Genomic DNA, 21,028 nt, shown 5'->3' on the forward strand with positions numbered 1-21,028 from the left:
CATCCAGCCTGGGCAGCAGAGTGAGAACCAGTGTCCAAAAAGAAAAAAATCATTATCATTAGGAGACAAACTTCTTTTGACAGAGGCACAGGTGTTTGTGTAAATTTAGAGACCCTGTACTTTGTTACGGAAATAACAAGTTCTTGGTTCAGCTTCATGCATATTGGAGATTCTCCTTAACACCTTTGAAGGCCTGCTGCAGTGGCTCATTCCTGTACTCCCAGCACTTCGGGAGGCCAAGGCAGGCAGATCGCTTGAGTACAGGAGTTAGAGACCAGCCTGGGCAATATGGTGAGACTTCGTCTCTACACAAAATGCCAGGTGTGGCAGTGTGTGCCTGTAGTCTCAGCTACTTAAGAGGCTGAGGTGGGAGGATCATCTGAGCTCGGGAGTTTGAGGCTGCACTAAGCTGTAATTGCACCACTGCACTCCAGCCTGGGCAACAGAGTAAGACCCTCTCTCAGAAAACAAAAGAAACCTTGGTATCACAGCCTATATATAAAATGGGCATAACATTTACCTTATGGCGTTTTCTGATAGTCAAATAAGATGATGTATCCAAAAGACATTTTCTATAGGATGGTCAAATGCTAGATTAGTCTTCTTACCTTTCTATCCAGAAAGGTTAGAAGTTTTCTAAGTCTCAGAAATTTTTCATCTTGTAGTTTTTTGAAAAGAGAAATGGAAATGAAAATATTTTGGAAAATTATTTCAATGAATTTTAATATTAAATATTAGAAAATACCTGTTTCTAAAATATTTATACAATCATATTACTTTGGAGAGTTTTATAAACTTTATATTTTATTTTGGGATTTTATTTAGTTAGTTTATTTTAGAGATGGGGCTTTGTTCTGTTGCCCATGCTGGAGCACAGTAGCACAGTCATAACTCACCACGGCCTCCAACTTCTGGGCTCAACTGGTCCTCCTGCTGCAACCTCCTGAGCAGCTGGGACTATGGCATGCACCACTGCACCAAGCTAATTTTTATTTTATGTTTTATAGAGATGTGATCTTGCTGTATTGCCCAGGCTAGTCTTAAACTCCTGTCCTCGACTTCCCAAAGTGCTGGGGTTACAGGTGTGAGTTACTGCATCCAGCCTCTATTTTTAGATTTTTAAATGTTTGGATTCACTTTAGAATTATTTTTAACCTTTAATTTCACGTTGTTTTCCAGATTCGTTATATCTATTAAGGATTATTGTTTTTCCTTATGAAATGTTGGATTTATTTGTGTTTTTTTTTTTATTTAGAGAAGTATAATAGGAAAAGATACTTTTTTTTTTTTTTTGAGACCAAGTTTCACTCTGTCACCCAGGCTGGAGTGCAGTGGCACAATATTGGCTCATAGCTACCTCCGCCTCCCAGGTTCAAACGATTCTCCTGTCTTAGCCTCCTCAAGTAGCTGGGATTACAGGCATGTGCCATCACATTCGGCTAATTTTTGTATTTTTAGTAGAGATGGGGTTTCACCATGTTGGCAAGGCTCATCTCGAACTCCTGACCTCAGGTGATCCACTCGCCTTGGCCTCCCAAAGTGCTGGGATTGCAGGCATGAGCCACCGCGCCCAGCCTGAGTTGTATATTTTTGCCCTGAGCAAGTATTCTATATTTAAATGTCATTATAAACAGTTAACTTAAATTTATTTTTATTATTAAACTTTTTGATTATTTTTTAAATTATGTAAGTTAAAATGTATAACTATTTTTTCAAAGCCTTGAAAAAAGTTGTTTTAATGTGCATTGGATGGACTTTAGTTTTAGTATTGTGATAGTTAACACACACCAGTAGAGGGAGCTCCAACTCATCTTTCTTGGTGAAGTTCGCACTTGAGAATGTAGGTTTGTAGAAAGGACACATTTAAACTTAAAACTTAAGCAAAACATGGTTATATAAATTTTCAAAGGTACTAAAGAATGACAATTGTAATTTTCTTTAGCTTTTTGGAATAAAACAATCCCAGTTTGATTTCCATACTTTGAAGTAAATAGCCCTCAAATATAACTGCCTAAACAAAAAACTTCTACAAAGTGTAATCTCTTGCAAATGATCCGTCAAGCAACCCAAGGCTTTTAAAATCAAGAATCTATCTGCCAGTTAAGGAAGAGGAGGAGGAAGAGGAGAGAAAGGAGAAGGAGTGGTTGTGGTAGTGTTATTGTTTGAAATTAGATTAAGTAAAGTAAAATTGTAAATTATTGGTAGATGGGTCACAATAGCAGTGTCATACGAAGGTGAATTGCTGAGTCATTGAGCCGTAATTTTATATTACTGAGAACTTTTATGCATTCAGAAGATTTTTGATCCAAAATCTATAAAGGCTTCGTTCAGAACCTTTCCTCAGATCTAAAGACCTGGTCCTAATTATTTTCTGTTGGTTTCTTTATAGACCCCAGAAGAAAATATCATGTGAGGCTCCTGGCTTACAACAACGTAGAAGATGGCTATCAGGCAGATCAGACCGTCAGCACTCCAGGATGCGTGTGTAAGTGAAAGCCATGGCCGTTTGTTTTACTATGGCTCACACTATTCTTTCTCCTTCTCCTCTTTTAAGTACAGTCTCACTACTCCTTGGAAGCCTTGGTGGCTTAATTACTTTATATCGTCTGTGCTGCATAGCATAGTTTTTTTGTTTTCATTTTTTTTTTGTTTTTTGTTTGTTTGTTGCCTCCCGGGTTCAAGCGATTCTCCTGCCTCAGCCTCTCTAATGGCTGGGACTACAGGCACCGCCACCATACCTGGGTGTTTTTTTTATTTTTTTTTTATTTTTAGTAGAGACAGGGTTTCACCACGATGGCCAGGCTCATCTCGAATTCCTGACCTCAAGTGATCCACCCTTTGGCCTCCCAAAGTGCTGGGATTACAGATGTGAGCCACCGCGGCCTAGCCGAAGTATCTTAAACAAATAGGTGCTCAGTAAATATTTAAGATATATTGAATTATAAGTCTTATTTTCGTTTTGCATACAGAGGACCATTAGACATTTAACTGAGGAAAATAACCACTGAATATCTACATATTGAATTTTTTAAAGTCTGCTTTTCCCTCGAGGCTGTTTCTCTCTAATTGCTGTTCGCTTGTACTGCTCCTGAGAAGGATGTTCTAGTTTTAAGTCCCCCACTGGTTTTCTCGGTGTCTTTGGCTAGTAGCCTGACTTCTCTGTGCTTCTGCTTTCCAGTCTGTTAAGTATCAGTAATGTAGTCACACACAGCAGAATGACATTTCCTTCAACAGTGGACCACATATGTGACAGTGGTCCCATAAGATTATAATGGAGGTGAAAAATTCCTATCACCTATGACATTGCTGTTACAATCTCATAGAGCAACCTGTTACCATTTCTCTGTTTGGATATGTTTGAAAACACAAATACCATTGTGTTACAGTTGCCCACAGTGTTTAGTACAACATGCTATACAGTTTTATAGCTATGGGTAATAGGCTATACCATAATGCCCAAGTGTGCAGTAGGCTATACCATCTAGGTTTGTGTAAGTGCACTCTCTGATGTCCACACAATGATGAAATCACCTAATGAAAAATCTAACACGTTTCTTAGAATGTATCCCTGTTGTTTAGTGATGCATGACTGTTTTTGACTTCTTATTTAACTCACGGAAGAGCTGTTTAGGTTTGGATGATATATCTCCAGATCACTATGTGTCTCTGGTGGAAGAAAGACCTAAAATCAACTTATAGGGTGGGATATTATTATTTTACCATTTTACCACTTTCTATGTTAAATGTTATGTCGTATCGTAAATTAACATTGTTTTTCTCAATAGCTGTTCGTGATCGCATGGTCCCTCCTCCACCACCACCCCACCATCTCTATGCAAAGGCTAACACCTCATCTTCCATCTTCCTGCACTGGAGGAGGCCTGCATTCACCACTGCACAAATCATTAACTACACCATCCGCTGTAATCCTGTTGGCCTGCAGAATGCTTCTTTGGTTCTGTACCTTCAAACGTATGTAGCTCCTATTAATGGTTATTTTCTTTGCTTACCTCCCCACGCCCCCTCCAACTCATACTTCTTACCATCGGGCCCAGCTTGGGCTTCACCTGTAAGCATTTGTTTCAGGACTTAAGTTATTTATGAAGTGGCTGGGAGTTTTGCATCCTTACCGTATTCTGAAAACTGTACTTTTTGACATTTAATTTATATAAGTGATTTTTAAGTTTTCTTTGCCTCATGCAACAAGATTAGGCAAGAAGCTATTATTACTCTCAAGTGACTAAACTTAGCATGTTTAAAGAAAGAAAGGAGACTGTTTTCATGCTGGCAGTCAAAAAGTAGGGCCAGTTGTCATTTTGTTTCTAGGTTAGAGTTAGAAAGATGCCCATCACGGTGCTCTAAAAGAACGATTTTTGGGAGGCTGAGGTGGGAGGATTGATTAAGTCAGAAGTTTACGATCAGCCTGGGCAACATAGCCAGATCCCATCTCTACAAAAAAAATTTTTTTCGAATCACCAGGCATGGTGTTGCATGCCTATAATCCTAGCTACCTGGGAAGCTAATGCAGGAGGATTGCTTGTGCTCAGGAGATGAAGGCTGCAGTGAGCTATGATCCCACTACTGCACTGTAGCCTGAACAACAGAGCAAGACCTCATCATGAATGAATAAATGAATGAATGAATGATTTGACTTCCAGTATTTCAGAGGAAATCCCTTTGTATTGGGACATTTCGAGTTTGCTGTCAAAGAGAGGTAACTGGTAGGCTTATTTCTACAGGACAATACCAAATTTAGTATTTTAAAAGTCCAATTAAATTGTTCTTTAGTCTAAACATTTTTTCATATAAAATGAGGAGGTAATGAAAAATAACATTATGCCCTTACCTATTTGGAAATGCTGACATTCTTTTAGAAACAATAATATACTACCAGCATTAACACCTTCATCCCTCATTATTATAGATCAGAAACTCACATGTTGGTTCAGGGTCTAGAACCAAACACCAAATATGAATTTGCTGTTCGATTACATGTGGATCAGCTTTCCAGTCCTTGGAGCCCTGTAGTCTACCATTCTACTCTTCCAGAAGGTAAAGAAAACAGCTCCCTATAGATTTTACCTTTTTAAAAAAATTAAGGAAATGTTTAAACAATATGTATGTCATTCTGAGTAGTATACTACTCTAGTTGCAACCTACCACTTGATGTATGTATTTGTTTTGTTTCATTTTTTGGCTTTTGAAATTTCTTTTTCTTAATATATTTAAATTTTTTCTTCTCAGTATGTGTATTGTATAAGCAAGTAGGCTTAAATTTAGTGTCCTTTTAGAAACCTTAAAAAAAATCAGGGGTGCTGTTCAAATCTACAGCCAAAAATTTAAATGGCAGTAAGTGAATGTTTGTTAATGATCTTGGGAGCTCACATTATAATGAAGTCATTTCTGCATGAATAGCAGCTTGATAGTGTGCACAGTGCAATGTATGTATCGGATTGAGCACCAATTCTGTAGCTTTCACGGCTTTAGCTAAGATATTTTATGTCTCTAGACCAACATTTTCTTATCTCTAGAATGAGGACGAAGGACTAGATAATCTACTATATAAGCATCATTTCTGCTGTATTTTAATTATACAGAGAGAAAGTAAGGGACGTTTATGACAGTGACCATAGAACTTTGTTGCTGTGGTTTTGGCAATATTCCATATGAAATGTGTTAAAAACCAGCTCTTCACACTTTTAGCGTATATTAAACATGGAGTCAACTTAAATTCCAAGATTTTACTGTTTTTCACAGATATATTATTAGATGTAAGTCTGCCCTGTAAATTCACTGATTCACAGTTTTTCCAGGAATAACTAAATGTTTTAATGTCAGGAGCATTTTTTTCACTGGCCTCCAAGATCAGGTTAAGTTGATGTTCTATACATGTTAGTAAGAACTATCAGTGCTAATGGGGTGAAACCCGATATCTAATGGACAAGGTACTGTTGGTGGAAGTAAACATTTCTAGTTAGCAATTCAGCAAAACGTTTCAGGAACCTTAAAAATGCTATCCCTTTAACTTAGATTTTCCTATCTAGGAATCTACTCTCTTATGTTTTTAAATGTTTAAATATTACGAAAATACAAGAAGAAAAATAGTACTTCACATTATCATTAATGATCTTTGAAAGCTGTAATTTTTTTATGGTGGTTTCTAATTTTCTGAACTTTTTTCTAAGTCTGTAAGCCAGGTATTTGAGTATTTATAAACCATTTTACCCTACTAACACAACATTTTGTTGTGTGTGCACAGCACCAGCAGGCCCACCAGTTGGAGTAAAAGTGACATTGATAGAGGATGACACCGCTCTGGTTTCTTGGAAACCCCCTGATGGCCCAGAGACAGTTGTGACCCGCTATACTATCTTATATGCATCCAGGAAGGCCTGGATTGCAGGAGAGTGGCAGGTCTTACACCGTGAAGGTAAATATCATAAATTGCCATGAAGGATAAAAAGTAAGATTATTAATATTAAAGAAACAAAAGGAAAGGGGAATCTAGAGTTTATTTTGAATTTACATTTTCATGTGTGAAGTAATTAAAGATTTGGGCTTCGTTCAAGGAGCATTGGGAAGCCATCCACCAATTTTAAGAATAGTTTGTTTCAAAAAGGTTACTGTTACTTTTGTTAATAGAAGAGATATGGCCGGGCGCAGTGGCTCACACCTGTAATCCCAGCATTTTGTGAGGCTGAGGCAGATAGATTACCTGAAGTCCGGAGTTCGAGACCAGCCTGACCAACATAGTGAAACCCCATCTCTATTAAAAATACGAAAATTAGCTGGGTGTGACGGCAGGCATCTGTAATCCAAGCTACTTGGGAGGCTGAGGCAGGAGAATGGCTTGAACCCAGGAGGAGGAGTTGCATTGAGCCAAGATCACACCATTGCACTCCAGCCTGGGCAACAAGAACAAGAGTCTGTCTTGGGGGAAAAATAAAAAAGGTTTGATTGAGGCCAACTGGAGATTAGAGTAATGCAAAGGGACGAGTTAAGAAGTTACTGTAGCCGTCCAGAAAAGAGATGGTAGTCCTGGACTAGGATAGTGAGGATTAAGATGGAAAGGATAGGATGGTTGGCAGATGTTAAGGAGTTAAAATTGATAGAACTTGATAGCTTGGATGACAGGAGGGAGAGAAGATTAAGGAAGGGAGATTTGTTATGGATGAGTCTTAGGTTTCTCATGGTGTGTCTTGCACAGGAGAAGGAAACACTGGAAGGAGATATGATTTAAGGGAGAAGACCTTAGTAGTGCTAAAGGGACTAAACAAGTTTTTAGGATTCTTACCACATACTTTTATCATATCCTTTTCTAAATCTTGCATCTTTTTTTGTTTTGTTTTGGAGACAGAATCTCAGCCTCTTGAGTAGCTGGGACTACAGGCATGCACACCACAAAGCCCAGCCTAAATCTTGAATCTTTATGTTGGACAAGTCCTATTTGCCAGATTTTAGATGGGCCATCACATAAATAGTAAAACTTCATTATTTTGGCACTTCCTTAATTTAGACATACATTCTGAGAAGAGAGTAGTTTGCCAACCAATAAAAAGCTGAAGAAGAATTTCAAGCAGGAAATGTAGTTGCCACCTATATGCTATATTCTATATACAGTATGAGGCACTCCCACATACGTTATACCTTTCAGGAGGAATATTTACCCAATTAAGGAGATAAATTTAAAAGATATTTATGTGCATGTAATATAAAACTATGAGTTTTAAAATAAGCAGATGATAACTTTACCTGGAGTTTTGATCTTTGCACGTTCATATTTTTCATTAAGCAGAAGAAGCCCCACTAAATAATAATTTCCTGGTCACTGAAGAGACTTGAAGGTACTAAGTATTTGGCAGCAATATGATTTTATGTTTATATCGGTTATCTGTTGCTGCCTAACAAACCTAGTCTACAACTTAAAATAACCATTTTGTTTTCTCACAATTCTTTGAGTCAACAATTTGGACTGAAATCAGCTTGGCAGTTCTGTTGGTCTCTCATGAGGCTGCAGCCGTATTACAGTTTTGATAGGCTCTGAGTAGTCTAAAAATGGCAAGAGAGAGGCTGGGTGCAGTGGCTCACGCCTGTAATCCCAGCACTTTGGGAGGCTGAGGCAGACGGATCACAAGGCCAGGAGTTCAGGACCAGCCTGACCAATGTGGTGGAACCCCATCTCCACTAAAAATACAAAAATTAGGTGGGCGTGGTGACACATGCCTGTAGGTCCAGCTACTCGGGAGGCTGAGACAGCAGAATCGCTTGAACCTGGGAGACAGAGGTTGCAGTGAGCCGAGATCGTGCCACAGCACTTCAGCCTGGATGATAGAGTGAGACTCGACTCCGTCTCAAAAAAAACAAACAAAACAAACAAAAAAACCACAGAAAACCAGCAAGAGTGGGCTCCACAGTCAGGAAGAGAAGAGAGGAAGCCCCATGTACAAAGCTTTCACAAGCCTCTGTTTGCCTCGCATTCACTAATGTCTGATTGGGCAGAGTAGGCTACATGGCCAAGTCTGGAACCAGTGTCGGGAGGGCTACAAGGGTGTGAATCGATGGGGGTGTAGTTCACTGGGATCCTCAGTATTAGAGTCTACCACAGTATTCTTTTTTGTTTGGAGATGGAGTCTCACTCTGTCACCCAGTCTGAAGTAGAGTGGATCTTGGCTTACTGCAACTTCTGCCTCCCGGGTTCAAGTCATTCTCCTCCTGCCTTAGCCTCCCGAGTGGCTGGGACTACAGGCACACGCTGCCATACCTGGCTAATTTTTTGTATTTTAGTAGAGATGGGGGTTTCACTGTGTTGCCCAGGCTGGTCTCGAACTCCTGAACTCAGGCAGTCCGCCCACCTCAGCCTCCCAAAGGGCTAGGATTACAGGCATGAGCCACTGCCCCTGGCCTCACAGCTTTCTTAAAATATATCATTTAGTTTCAGTCATTCAAGTCCAAAATGAGTTCTTGACGCAGCAGTTAACCAAATAACTAACCTGATTTAATGAGGTGTTCTAAATATTAATAGTTTTCATAGCATGAACACATACTTCTTTGAGTTCTTTGAGTTCTTCATTTGCACCTGCCTAAAAAGAAGCAATATAGAGCTGGGCACAGTGGCTCACGTGTGTAATCTCAGCACTTTGAGGGGCTGAAGCAGGTGGATCACCTGAGGTCGGGAGTTCCAGACCAGCCTGGCCAATACAGTGAAACCCCGTCTCTACTAAAAATACAAAAAATTAGCCAGATGTGGTGGCAGGCACCTAAAAATCCCAGCTACTAGGTAGGCTGAGGCAGGAGAGTCACTTGAACCCAGGAGGTGGAGGTTGTGGTGAGCTGAGATCATGCCATTGCATTCCAGCCTGGGCAACAAGAGTGAAACCTCTGTCTCAAAAAAAAAAAAAAAGGCCGGGCGCAGTGGCTCATACCTGTAATCCCAGCACTTTGGGAGGCCGAGGCAGGCAGATCACGAGGTCAGGAGATCGAGACCATCCTGGCTAACACAGTGAAACCCCGTCTCTACTAAAAAAGTACAAAAAATTAGCCAGGCATGGTGGCAGGCACCTGTAGTCCCAGCTACTCAGGCAGGAGAATGGCGTGAACCTGGGAGGTGGAGCTTGCAGTGAGCCGAGATTGCGCCACTGCATTGCAGCCTGGGGCAACAGTGCAAGACTCTGTCTCAAAAAAAAAAAAAAAAAAAAAAAAAAAAGAAGCAATATAGAGCTGGGCACAGTGGCTCACGTGTGTAATCTCAGCACTTTGAGGGGCTGAAGCAGGTGGATCACCTGAGGTCGGGAGTTCCAGACCAGCCTGGCCAATACAGTGAAACCCCGTCTCTACTAAAAATACAAAAAATTAGCCAGATGTGGTGGCAGGCACCTAAAAATCCCAGCTACTAGGTAGGCTGAGGCAGGAGAGTCACTTGAACCCAGGAGGTGGAGGTTGTGGTGAGCTGAGATCATGCCATTGCATTCCAGCCTGGGCAACAAGAGTGAAACCTCTGTCTCAAAAAAAAAAAAAAAGGCCGGGCGCAGTGGCTCATACCTGTAATCCCAGCACTTTGGGAGGCCGAGGCAGGCAGATCACGAGGTCAGGAGATCGAGACCATCCTGGCTAACACAGTGAAACCCCGTCTCTACTAAAAAAGTACAAAAAATTAGCCAGGCATGGTGGCAGGCACCTGTAGTCCCAGCTACTCAGGCAGGAGAATGGCGTGAACCTGGGAGGTGGAGCTTGCAGTGAGCCGAGATTGCGCCACTGCATTGCAGCCTGGGGCAACAGTGCAAGACTCTGTCTCAAAAAAAAAAAAAAAAAAAAAAAAAAAGAAGCAATATATATATTTTGTCTGGCTCCTTTTAAATGTATTCATTTGTAATTTTGGAACGGAACTCAGAAAATAGTATTTTGCCTCATTGATGGCTCAGTAGTGAAAGGGATTGCAGTTACAGATTTTTACTTCTGTATAAGCCTTTCTAGCTATATAATAGCGCACAGGAAAAATAATGTTAGTTGCTGTGGTTTTAAGAAACATTTGTGAAAAGCTTTTGGCATTCGTTAAATGTAGAGGACTTTTTTCATAGCTAAGTCCAAAGGTTCATAGAGAACAAATAAATCAGTAAAAAGCAATTGAGTTTACTTTTCTGAGAGAGAAAAACAGAATTTAAGTCACATTTAAACAAAAAGCAAGGAATATAACATGGCATTTAAAGAAAAGTTAAAATGTCTTTTATGTGTAATTATGGCAGCTTTTGGAAAAGTTATGGTATAGAAAAAGATGAAGGAAAAAAGAATAAAGGTGTCCATTTCTCTTTCCCATATACCTATTAATCTTCTATACATACTAGGTTTATACATATTTATGTATATATTTAATTCACATATTTTAATACAAATGGAACAAAGTATTTGTCATGAATCAAAACATTTAAAAATATTTCTGGTGAGCGTATAATATTTGTGGCTAAAATAGTACATGGTAAGACAATGGTTGAGCAGAAACATGACATGAAATTATACTTGTATGTAATTTAAAGTGCATCAAAAATTATAGGGCATGGTGGCGTGCACCTGTAGTCCCAGCTACTTGGGAGGCTGAGGCAGAAGAAGCTCTTGAACCCAGGAGACAGAGTTAGCAGTGAGCCAGGATCATGCCACTGCACTCAGTCTTAAAAAAAGGAAATTATGTTCTATCTCAGGAATTAATGAATTCTGTCCTTTATGAGTTTCCTGATACCACAAAGATGCCCCTCTTCAAAAAATTTTTGTCATGATTAAATAAGTTTGATGAATACCATATACCTTTCCTCTTGTTAGAGATTCGCACTGGAAATTAGAAACCCTGTGATAAAGGAATCCATTTAACTCAACATTTGCCAAATGAATTGGACCACCAATAGTAGGAATATTTTCTTTTATTAAACTGATTCTTACTGAGTGATGACTATGTGCCAGGCTCTATTCTAGGCACTTGCAGTACCGCAGTGTACAAAACAAAGTCCCTACCTCCATTGGAGCTTCTATCACAGGTAACAAACCAACAAACACATACATTTTCAAGTAGTGTCATAAATGCTATAAAGACAAGAGACAAAGGGATGGAAGCAGTAAAAGAGTTCCTGTGGAAGAAATGGCATTCAAACATAATCCTGTGGGTATCTGGGGGAGGTGCAAAGGCCCTGAGGCAGAAGTGTGCATTGGCATGTTAGAGGAACAGCAAGAAGGCCAGGGAGGCTGGAGTGAGGGAAAGAGCAGGCAGTAAGAAATGAAGTAGGGAGGTAACGAAGGGCAGATGTAGACCAGACTTCATGAGCCATAGATTTTATTCTAAGAGAGAGGAAGGTATTGGAGACCTTTGATACGTTTACGTTTTGAAAGGATTGCTCTGGCAGCCACCTGAGAAATGGATTGTAAGAAGGTAAGAGTGGAAGCTGGGCGACCATTTCATAGGCAAGTGTCCATGTGAGAGTTGATGAGGGCTTGGACAGGAGTGGTAATGGTGAAAGTAATAAGCTGTTGGAACATAATTTGAAAGAAAATATGCTTGTAGATTGATATGGGGCATAAGAAAAAACAAGCCACATCAGTGGGAGAAATCAAGGCTTTGGTTTTGGAAGTGTGAAATTTGAGATATGTCTTAGATGTCCATGCAGAGAGGCTGATTAAGCAGTGAGAGGATTAAGTTTATGGGAGAGTTTTGGACTAGAGATATATCTAGTTATCAATGTATAGGTGATATTTAAGGCTGTGGATCTGGAAAAAAAATCATATAAACATGTGGACAGAAGAGAGAAAAAAGATCTGAGATTGTATCCTGGGGCACTTCTCCAACCCCCAAATCTTTTGCTTTTATAATTTAAATGGACACTTATGGTCCAAATATGAAAAAACGTTTTCTGTCTTCCAAAAGAGGAAGAAGAGGAGTTGGAGGTAAAGGAAGAAAACTTACTTTTATTTACACTTGCGTCAGATACTTGCCAATGATAGTTTGTGTAATCCGTATAATAATTATATGAGGTGGGAACTATTGTCTCCATGAGGAAGATACATTTCAGTAACATGCCCCAAGTCAGAAATTGCTTGCCTGGTTACATGACGAGATTTGACCAACACTGATGTGAATTAGCCTGTTACACGGTCTTGCTTGTAAAATTCCTAATCTGACTAAAGATTCAGACACATACAAAAGGCAGGAGACAGAAATAATCATACTAATTAAGATTGAGAAGTCTGTTGAGAGAATATAGACAGATCGCTTTATTATTTGTGAAATGCTTTGAGTGTCTTCATAGGGGAACCAGAATGTTACAGTTTCCCTTTTTTCTAAATGAAGATACTTTTTGGGGGAAAAGGGGAGTGCGTGCACACATGTACTGCTGGTCTGTGTATAATTATAACTTAAATTAAGTGAAAAGATTTAGTTTCTGGTAGTGATTAGTTTTTGCCAAGTACTTTTTAAAATTTAAAGGCGTTTTACCATAAAACAGAAACTCTATTTATTTATATCTCTGTTTGTCAAGACATGGAAATGTTCTTCCTTTTAGTTAAGTATAACATGTCACCATACATCTTTGTTTTTTTAATTCATCTGCCTAAAAACATAGCAACAGTGGAAAGACTGTTCCTGATTCTAAATAGGGGTCACTTTGTTTATTGAACAGTTGTGTACTCAAGTAGCCCACACTCTCTTTAGGCCAAGCTGAAACCAGAGAACATGAAAACAAGTTGTGTTCTGGCTCCTGGCATCGCTGCTGGAGGTTTGGCTGCCTCACACCGTGTGACCTGCAGAGGTGGCCTCCGTCTCATGACCTCAGCTTTAAGATCACCCCACGTTTCATTTGCCTAATGAAATACAGTCCAGCAAGTGCACTGGAGTAGCTACCTTTGGCCAGGAGGCAACTGTCACTATTGTAAACTCTTTGCAGCTATTGTAAGGTTGCCATGAGTCAGGAAAAAATGAAATGAAATCGGCACAAGAAAGCTAGATTTCCCTGTGCATGTCCACCCACAAACATAGTGCCGAAACAACTTTCTGGTTGAATTTCTATTACACCTTTAGCACTAGAATTAATTCCTAGGGTAGGAATTTTTTTGTAAGACAAATACTTTGGTGCAGTGGCAGAACAAGGGCAGAAAGGCACCTCCAGTAATGGCAGTGTCCAAATAGGAATCTTTCTTAGCAGTCATGCAACAAAGAAACACCTTTAGATACCAAATATCGTATATAAATTCAAATGATAATTGCTTATGAAGAGAAGTAGATCTTACACAGATTTCTGGTGGTGATTTTGATAGTTTAATCTGAGACCTGTCTTCAGTACTCTGAGGTTCCTGCATAACTGTGCATTTTCTTCCCTGTTTATCTTAAATCTGTGATAATAATTAGGCCAGGCCGGGTGTGGTGACTCACACCTGTAATCCTCACACTTTGGGAGGCCGAGGTGGGCTGATCACTTGAGATCAGGAGTTGGAAACCAGCCTGGCCAACGTGGTGAAATCCTGTCTCTGTTAAAAATACAAAAAAATTAGCCTGGCATGGTAGTGGGTGCCTGTAATCCTAGCTACTCAGGAGGCTGAGGCAGGAGAATTGCTTGAACCCAGGAGGTGGAGTTTATAGTGAGCCATGATCATGCCAGTGTGCTCCAGCCTGAGTGACAGAGCAAGACTCCATCTCAAAAAAAAAAAAAAAAAGGGCTGGGTATGGTGGCTCATGCCTGTCATCCCAGCACTTTGGGAGGCCGATGCGGACAGATCACAAGGTCAGAAGATCGAGACCATCCTGACTAACATGGTGAAACCCCAACTCTACTAAAAATACAAAAAATTAGCTGGGCGTGGTGGCGAGCGCTTGTAGTCCCAGCTACTCAGGAGGCTGAGGCAGGAGAGTGGTGTGAACCCAGGAACCCAGGAGGCGGAGCTTGCAGTGAGCTGAGATTGCATCATTGCACTCCAGCCTGGGCAACAGAGCAAGACTCCATCTCAAAAAAAGAAAAAAAATGAGGCCAGTAAAAATATATTCATGCTTTCAAAAATAATCATGTTGTTCTAATTTAGGAAGGAAGAACAAGATTACCTGTCACAGCTGTTACCATAAGTGGTTTAAACACTTCCAATTAAAAAAAGATTCTTACATTGGATTTTTAAAAATCCAATTATAATAATTGAAAGCTTGGCACAGTGGAATGTGCCTGTAATCCCAACTACTGGGGACCCCAGGAGTTCCAGTCTAGCCTGGGCCATGTAGCAAGACCCTGTCTCTAAAAAATAAGAATATAATTATTGAATCTGGGTTCATTATAGCATTATTTCTGTGTGCATGTTTCAGATGTTCCATAATAAAATGTCCCAAATTCTATTTGTATTGATATCTCTGTAAAGAGTAAAACATTATACACACACACATATATACATATATATACAAAAAGTCAAACAAAAATGTGTACTATTTTTAAGAACTCCTAAAACAGAATTACAGAAAAGGATTATATTGGGGTAATATTCATACTACAGTGTTAAGTGAAAACTCTAATATGTAAAAATTCATGCAGTAAATATGTATTCACAAATATTCATTTATGCACACCCACAAAATACACTAAAATGTTAATGGAAGATTATAATTTTATTTATATTTCTCTTTATTTTCTAAATGTTCTACAATATGTGTCATCTTTATAATCAGAAAAATATTTTTAAAAATAAAGGACCGTGTTTGTATGATGTGAGTGAAAGAATAACAGATAAATGTGCACTTAATTGGCAATTGATGTATTTATAGGGGCAATAACCATGGCTTTGCTAGAAAACTTGGTAGCAGGAAATGTGTACATTGTCAAGATATCTGCATCCAATGAGGTGGGAGAAGGACCCTTTTCAAATTCTGTGGAGCTGGCAGTACTTCCAAAGGAAACCTCTGAATCAAATCAGAGGCCCAAGCGTTTAGATTCCGCTGATGCCAAAGGTCTGTATACTGCCATAGTCACTGTGATTTTTCTTAAGAAAAAAAGTGTTCTTCCTTACACTTTATTTCTGCTCCTACAATTGCCATCTCCCTAAACTGGCTCTTGGTTCCTTAAGTTGTTGCTGATGAGGTTCTGATGTTATGGAGCTGCACGGCTTTTCCTGGTACTCCTACAAGGAGGCAAAATTACCTCAGAATTAACTCCGTTTTGAAATCACTGTTTCCAGTTACTACTTCTCCCAGCTGTGCATCCACCAAGACAGAGGAGCCACATCAGCCGTGAACTGGTGGGAGTGGGCTTCCTGGGAGGTTTCACAGAAATAAACAGCAGTGGTGGTTGTGGTGTTCAAGTTAAGAAGAGAGCATGGTTTTCATTAAGAGTTTTCACCACAGAAAAACAGCCTTTCTGGAGAGAAAGTTGCTTTTTTTTTTTCCCCTCTCTCTCTTCAGAAAAGCAATTGGAAAAAATATCTTTAAAGAGCCAGCCTTACTCTACTCATCACAGCTGTCCATATGTTCTCAAAAAAGCTGGTGCCCACTGTAGCACAGGACTGGACACTGCCTTTGCCTTCTCTCTGGGGGAGTAGGCTGGTGGAGAAGAGGGGCTGCTCTAAATGGAGGAAATGCCCGCTGAACTCAGGGCAAGATTAAGAACTCTTAGCTTCACAGAGAGTGGTCATTTGGTGCCAGGGATGTGTGTGTGTTAGAAAAAGAATGAGAGAGGAAAAGAGCAGGACAGGGCAGTCAGATTTAAGAAGAGGAAGGAGGTAGCCATCGTAGCTAGCATATTATCAGGGGAAATGGAAAGCAAGGCTCATATTGGCTTCTCAGATACCTTGCCTCTCAAAGGAGTCTAGAGCCCAGCCTCGTGACATCACCTGAGCGCTCCACAGACAAGCAGAATCACAGACCCCACCCCAGACTTAGTGAGTCGGAGTCGGCATTTCCACATAATCCCTAGTGACTCACAGACACATGAAAGTTTGAGAAGCCCTGCTTTAGTGTATGTAAATGGAAAACGAATCTGCAACATACAGATCTGCTTTTAAGGCAGCATGACATAAAATCTGTTCTTGAGTCTGTCAAGGAACATCTATGTTTTGTGCCTGTTTTATAAATTATGAATTGATGTTCATGATTGCTATAATATGATATCTAAAACTCATTTAAAATCTTTAATATTGGGCTGGGCGTGGTGGCTCACGCCTGTAATCCCAGCACTTTGGGAGGCCAAGGCGGGCGGATCACGAGGTCAGGAGATTGAGACCATCCTGGCTAACATGGTGAAACCCCAACTCTACTAAAAATACAAAAACAAAAAAACTTAGCCGGGCGCAGTGGCTGGCGCCTGTAGTCCCAGCTACTCGGGAGGCTGAGGCAGGAGAATGGCGCGAACCCAGGAGGTGGAGCTTGCAGTGAGCCAAGATCGCACCATTGCACTCTAGCCTGGGCGACAGAGACTCCGTCTCAAAAAATAAATAAATAAATAAATAATATTTAATAGTGGAAGGTAAATCTGTTTCTGAAATCACTGATTAAAGATTACTGTGTATCCTTTCTGCTTTGATATTGACAATGTCAAAACTTTTCCTGTGAGATAAAGAAAAATTTTGGAAAAGCAAGTACCTGAGAATTGTAAATTGAATAATTTATTTTTCTGATTGATTCTGAGTAAATGTGTTTTTCCCTCTAGTTTATTCAGGATATTACCATCTGGACCAAAAATCGATGACTGGCATTGCTGTAGGTGTTGGCATAGCCTTGACCTGCATCTTCATCTGTGTTCTCATCTTGATATACCGAAGTAAAGCCAGGTGTGTTTCCATTGCTAGAGAGGTTGAGGTAAAAAACATTTAAATTGCAGTAGCCACAGGAAACAAATGAAAATCAAGTGCCTTTTAGAGTAACTGGGATTTCCCACTTTAAAATAAATGTGCAGTATTGTTCCCGGAGTTCTTACAGCTATAGAGATGTGCTCATTTTAGAGGGAGATTATTTTCTTGCTATTTGAAAACATTATGCCAATATTCTTTTTTTAATTTAATTTTATTTTATTTTTAAAATTTTTTTTCAAGACAGAGTCTCACACTGTCACCCAGGCTGGAGTGCAGTGGCACAATCTTGGCTCACTGCAAGCTCTGCCTCCTGGGTTCACACCATTCTCCTGCCTCAGCCTTCCGAGTAGCTGGGACTACAGGTGCCCGCCACCATGCCGGGCTAGTTTTTTTTGTATTTTTAGTAGAGACAGGGTTTCACCTTGTTAGCCAGGATTGTCTCAATCTCCTGATCTCGTGATCTGCCCTCCTCAGTCTCCCAAAGTGCTGGGATTACAGGCATGAGCCACTGCGCCCGGCCAATGCCAGTATTCTTAAATGAGGACTAGTGTCTTTTTTTTGTTTTTTTGTTTTTTTTTGAGACAAAGTCTTGCTCTGTTGCCCGGGCTGGAGTGCAGTAGCTCACTGCAACCTTCACCTTTTGGGTTCAAGCCATTCTCCTGCTGCAGCCTCCCAAGTAGCTGGGATTACAAGCGCCTGCCACCATGCCTGCTAATTTTTGTATTTTTAGTAGAGGCAGAGTTTCACCATGTTGACCAGGCCAGTCTGGAACTCCTGACCTCGAATTATCTGCCCACCTTTGCCTCCCAAAGTGCTGTAATTACAGGCGTGAGCCACCGTGCCCAGCCTAGTGTCCTCATTTTCTTAGTATTTTGAGAAACAGAAAGAATATCCTTTGGTTTAAAAATAATAATAATGGCACACTTGTGCAGGCATGGTGGTAATCACACCTTGGTAATCCCAGAGCTTTGGGAGGCCAAGGTGGGAGGATCCCTTGAGGCCAGGAGTTTCAGACCAGCCTAAGCAACATAGTGAGATCTTAGCTCTGTGAAAAATGTTAGGCCGGGCACGATGGCAGCAGAGTGAGAGATCCTGTCTGAAAAAAAAAAGAAAAGAAAACACAATTGATCATGTTTACAAGAGGATTTCTTTTTCTTACTATCTGGAATATTTTCTAGTACCTGAAATGCCTGAGTCACTGAGAACACCACAGGACATATGGTGGGATTTTCTAGGCAAGGGTTAAAACAAATGTAACAGACATGGATTGAATGTCTATCAACTCTGTCAGGACATCTCATCTATGAATTGACTTTGGCAAAATTTTTAGCAGTAGCTTGCATTCAGTGAACTTGTCTATTTTTAACCTTTTATATTTTAGGTTTTGTTTTCATTTATTTTCTTAAGGTTGTTTTTTTTTTGAATTAAAAAAAATCAGCGTCAAATACACGATGTTTTAGGTAATCCCCGTCATTAGACTCCCTCCGTTAGCATAGATTTTTCAGTTTACTCTATATGTTTTGTATTTCTACATAGAAACATACTCAAAAACATTATGTTAATGAAATAGTTCTAACATTTTTGTGTATATTGAACTACCTTAGTTTTATTGTCCAAGTTTCTCACTTTAAGAATTTTTTAATAAAATATTTATGCACATTGTTTAGTACTGCCTAAATCTTGAAGTACTACTCTAAATTTACCGTCAATAATTGGGAAGTGAATTGTTATGCTACTGTAATAATCCTCAAACCTTAAGGGGAAAATATAAGTTAAAAATTATAATTTCTGCACAAATTATGAATAAGCAACAATAATTATAGAGAATAATTTTACATTAAGTAGACATCAAGGCAAAAAGAAATAAAGATGCCTCTTCAAATAATAAAAGTTTGCAGCAGTAAGTTAAAATCTAACATTCGATTCTAAAAATATTTGAGAAATGGGTATTAAAGAACTTCATTGCTTACAAAGTTTCGTTGATAGGCCAGGTGGTTCATTTACCTGTATCTTCTATGAAGCTAGAAGACTTCCTCTTCTTTGCCAATGTTTTAGGAAATCATCTGCCTCCAAGACGGCACAGAATGGAACTCAACAGTTACCTCGTACCAGTGCCTCCTTAGCTAGTGGAAATGAGGTAGGAAAGAACCAGGAAGGAGCTGTAGGAAATGAAGAATCTTTAATGCCAATGATCATGCCAAACAACTTCATTGATGCAAAGGTACTGAGCTGCAGGATTTGCTGCATAAGCCTTTCTTCCATTCCTCCTCCCTGTGTGTGTAAAATGTACTTCCCCCAAAATTGTATGTTGAATATATTATATCAATACTCTTATTAATGAAATATTGAAATTTTACCCAGATCATTCCTTACATAAAATATTTAGGGGGAAAACGGTGAGGATAGATAAAAGGTGAGAAAGAGTTATAGAAAAAAGTGAGGAGGTAACAAAAAAATTAGATGAGATTATATGGAGTGAAGTTGTCTTAACCAAGAACACCATGGTCATTAGTCTATATTTACTATAATTTGGACTGACCTGTATTTACTGGGTGGTCACCATTTTGTTAATCCATTTGACTTAGTTTGGCTGATTGTTGAAACTTAATTGCTCATCAGAACATCCCAAGTATGAATGATATTTTTAAAAATATGGAACATCTAAATAGGTGCCTCAAGATCCTTCATTTCATGGCTGAAGAAAGTTGGACATAGTAGAGAAACACCATTGGAGGAAGTTACTTCATGTCCTTTCCAATATATATAATAATAGTGCTATTGCAAGCATTCTGAACAATACCTTTTAAAATTACTTTTAGTCACATTACAACTTTAGATATTGTACGTTACTGCAATAGCTCCCACAACCAATGTGCTATAAATCAGTTGTCAGCAAACAGTCCCACCCAGGCTAGACTGGGGCCTGTTTTTGTGTGGCTACCTTCTGAGCTAAGACTGTTTTCTTACTTTTTTTTTTTTTTTTTTGAGATGGAATTTCAGTCTTGTTGCCCAGGCTGGAGTGCAATGACACGATCTCGGCTCCCCTCAACCTCTGCCTCCTGGTTCAAGCGATTCTCCTGCCTCAGGCTCCCGAGTAGCTGGGATTGTAGGCGTGCACCACCATGCCTGGCTAATTTTGTATTTTTAGTAGAGATGGGGTTTCACCATGTTGGTCAGGCTGGTCTCAAACTCCTGACCTCAGATGATCTGCCCACCTCAGCCTCCCAAAGTGCTGGGATTACAGGTGTGAGCCCCCGCACCCAGCTGTTTTTTACGTTTGTAAAGGTTGTTTACAAAAAAAAAAAACAAGGTGGTGATGATGTGACACAGGCCATATGTGGCCTGCAAAGCCTAAAATAGTTATGATCTGGCCCTCTACAGAAAAAGTTTACCAAACCCTGTTATAAATTATTTTTCCTTTATCATTTCCTAAAATTTAGAATAACAGAAGTATAACAAAATTTCAGGCAGTTTTGATACTAAATTTTATGAATTATATTCAACAGATATAATTTGTTTGTATCTAGTACAACATTGTATACAATACATATTATAGGTGAATATGAATAAATGAGTATTTGCTATTTCTCTTTTGTTGGTTTGCAGCCTAATTTAGGTTTTACTTTCTAATACAAATTAATCCATTCAACTTACTTCAGATTAATCTAAAACATTAGAACCTAAAACTTTTAAGTGAGCTTAAAAAGTACTAATACAGGCCAAGCACGGTGGCTCATGCCTG

The 21,028-nt window shown here is 39.5% G+C and overlaps 1 protein-coding gene across 1 annotated transcript in view; it reads left to right on the plus strand.

Moving 5' to 3' along the window:
- Nucleotides 1-21,028, plus strand: part of PRTG (protogenin) — a 135,345-nt gene that overhangs the window by 105,041 nt on the left and 9,276 nt on the right. The window contains exons 12-18 of the mRNA XM_033190035.1: nucleotides 2,390-2,485; nucleotides 3,786-3,972; nucleotides 4,925-5,052; nucleotides 6,260-6,430; nucleotides 15,269-15,451; nucleotides 17,145-17,265; nucleotides 19,342-19,507. Coding sequence (XP_033045926.1) covers nucleotides 2,390-2,485; nucleotides 3,786-3,972; nucleotides 4,925-5,052; nucleotides 6,260-6,430; nucleotides 15,269-15,451; nucleotides 17,145-17,265; nucleotides 19,342-19,507 — 1,052 coding nt within the window. The remainder of the gene's footprint in view (nucleotides 1-2,389; nucleotides 2,486-3,785; nucleotides 3,973-4,924; nucleotides 5,053-6,259; nucleotides 6,431-15,268; nucleotides 15,452-17,144; nucleotides 17,266-19,341; nucleotides 19,508-21,028) is intronic.

The sequence above is a fragment of the Trachypithecus francoisi genome, unplaced genomic scaffold (assembly GCF_009764315.1).
Source record: "Trachypithecus francoisi isolate TF-2019V2 unplaced genomic scaffold, Tfra_2.0 Lachesis_group3, whole genome shotgun sequence".
NCBI lineage: Eukaryota > Metazoa > Chordata > Mammalia > Primates > Cercopithecidae > Trachypithecus > Trachypithecus francoisi.